Raw genomic sequence first — 2640 nt, forward strand, 5'->3', positions numbered from 1 at the left:
GGCCCATTGTCCATAATCCTCTGTTTAACAGTATTCTTTGAGAGACTGCAGGCACAGGGCCAAATCCTGCTTGCCTGACTCATGTGAATAGTCCCACTGACTTCAATGGGCCTTGTGAATAAGGCAGCAAGATTTGGCCCGTAATGATATAATAGGATTTTAAGATTTGTTCTAGGAGAAAAACATGACATGTACTTTTAGGGCTAAACCTTTAAGGTACTGAGCAGCAGCATACCCCATTGACTTAGCTGAGCGTTGAAGGCATTCAGCATCTTTCAGGAGTTGCTTAGCACTTCAAAGATCAGGACTTTTGTTGGTATCTCAGTTTTGTTCATTTATGCAGTTCGGTCCATTGATCTGTGTGTGGAATTTACATTGATACTGCTTAGGCAAAGCCCAGACAGGATATAGCCTTTTACATTTTTGAAATACTGAAGAGAAGCAAATCAGATATTTATGTTCAATTGACAAGTCTTTACAGATAGCCAACATCTTTGTAAAATTTATCATAAGAATTCACCCACTAGGTTTTTTTTTTAAGTACACTTACATTTTGCGGTACTCAGTTGTGCTCAATATTTAGTTCTGTTATGTGCATTATCCTGCTGAATGATCAAATTAAATGCAAACTAGAATTTGAATGTCTGCAAACATTGGCAAGAATCTGCAGCTAATTTTAGATGGAAGATTTGCAGTGTCTGTTGTTTTTCCTGTTCATCTTAGATGGGTAAATTGTAAAAACGTTGAGGAATCTGACCTGATTTTTTTTTTTCCTCCCTTTTTGTCTAGGTTTGCAAGGCATGCCAGGGGACTACGTATCTCAGGGTGGTCCTATGGGTATGAGTATGGCACAGCCAAGTTACACTCCTCCCCAGATGACCCCACACCCTACTCAATTAAGACATGGACCCCCAATTCATTCATATTTGCCAAGTCACCCCCATCACCCAGCCATGATGATGCACGGAGGACCCCCTACCCACCCTGGAATGACCATGTCAGCACAGAGCCCTACAATGTTAAATTCTGTAGACCCCAATGTTGGTGGACAGGTTATGGACATTCATGCCCAATAGTATAAGGGAACTCAAGGGAAAAACAAAAACAAAACAAAACAAAAACAAAAACTATTTTAAGACTTTTGAACTTTGACCAGATGTTGACACTTAATACGAAATTCCAGACAGCTGTGATTATTTTTTACTTTTTGTCATTTTTCATCAACAACAGAGGACCAACGAAACAAGAACACAAATGTGAAATCATGGGCTCGCTGAAATGAATATGTCCATGTACAGATCCTCTGGAAAAAAAAAAAAAAAAAAAAAAAAAAAAAAGACTCCAAGAGTTATAACTACTGTAGTATAAACATAGGAACTAAGTTAACTTGTACATTTCTGTTGATCACTCCGTTACGTTGCCTCAAATAGTTTTAGAAGAAAAAAAAATCCTTGTTTTCCACACTATGTGTGTTGTTCCCAAAAGAATGACTGTTTTGGTTCAGCAGTGAAGTCACTATCCATGAAAGACCTGTTTTGGCCAGTGAGAAAAGAACTACCCTGGAGATGAAGATGAAAAGTCTTGCTGGGTCTCTCATCACTCAGAAGACTATTCCAAGAAGGCTTTGCCATTCCCTCGTTTTTTTCCTTCATAAAATGTGTCCTTTAGTTTCAAACAGATCCTTGTAGTTTGTGCTTCATTAAGTCTCTCCCCATTCCCCCCATTCCTCCCCAGTCTATTTTTTTTTTTTTTTTTTTTGGACTCTTCTTCAAAGAGCTTGCAGGTGAAGATTTAAAAGACAGAAAAGACAGAGCAGGAGCTTCTTCCAGTAGTTCTGAGCCTTGGCTTTGGACAAAACAAAACTAAAAGTTGGGCAGCTTTCCTCAATGAAAGAAGTTACTAACGGTGTTTGCACCAAACCTAGAACTTTATCATGAACTCAAAGCTTGGGAAAAAAAAAGAAAAAAAGAAAAAAAAAAAAAAAAAAAGCAAGAGAATACTGTAACAAACTTCGTACAGAGTTCGGTCTATTAATTGTTTCATGTTAGATATTCTATGTGTTTACCTCAATTGAAAAAAAAAAAAAAAAAGAATGTTTTTGCTAGTATCAGATCTGCTGTGGAATTGGTATTGTATGTCCATGAATTCTTCCTTTCTCAGCACGTGTTCCTCACTAGAAGAAAATGCTGTTACCTTTAAGCTTTGTCAAAATTTACATTAAAATACTTGTATGAGGACTGTGACGTTATGTTTTAAAAAAAAAAAAAAAAAGGTGTTAAGTCACAAAATGCGGTAATAAATATTTCATTTTTGATTTTTTGTTAGGCTTTTGTGTTTTTAATTATGCTTAGAAGAGACTAGAGTTACTATGGGAGAGACCTCAAATATATGTCTTCACAAATATTAAGAAGAAAGGTTGAAAAATCAGAAACAAACCTGTCATCAGCACTAAGAGAATAATTGGGTGAAAGAACATCTGTGATAATATTTTTCTGCTGATTATCAATATTATATTCATACCAGATTAAACAAAACTAATCTCTCACCAGCTTGTATTCCAGAGAGCTGTGTCTAATATCTGTACTGTCTGCTAATAACATAGAAGCTCTGTTTGAGTTGTGAAGGCCCTGTACAAGACCA

The 2640-nt window shown here is 36.6% G+C and overlaps 1 protein-coding gene across 7 annotated transcripts in view; it reads left to right on the forward strand.

Moving 5' to 3' along the window:
- Positions 1 to 2319, forward strand: part of MEIS2 (Meis homeobox 2) — a 170950-nt gene extending 168631 nt beyond the window's left edge. For 5 of the 7 annotated variants that reach the window (XM_052693913.1, XM_052693910.1, XM_052693909.1 and 2 more), the window contains exon 13: positions 790 to 910. Coding sequence is in view for 2 of the 7 variants with exons in the window: in XM_052693915.1 (XP_052549875.1) it covers positions 790 to 1076 (287 nt within the window). In the remaining 5 variants the exon portion in view is untranslated. Of the gene's footprint in view, positions 1 to 789 lie in introns of all 7 variants that reach the window. The other 2 variants (XM_052693915.1, XM_052693914.1) reach the window with 1 other exon arrangement.
- Positions 2320 to 2640: the final 321 nt, after the last annotated feature.

Source organism: Tympanuchus pallidicinctus, unplaced genomic scaffold (genome assembly GCF_026119805.1).
Source record: "Tympanuchus pallidicinctus isolate F22 unplaced genomic scaffold, pur_lepc_1.0 scaffold3, whole genome shotgun sequence".
NCBI classification, from domain to species: domain Eukaryota; kingdom Metazoa; phylum Chordata; class Aves; order Galliformes; family Phasianidae; genus Tympanuchus; species Tympanuchus pallidicinctus.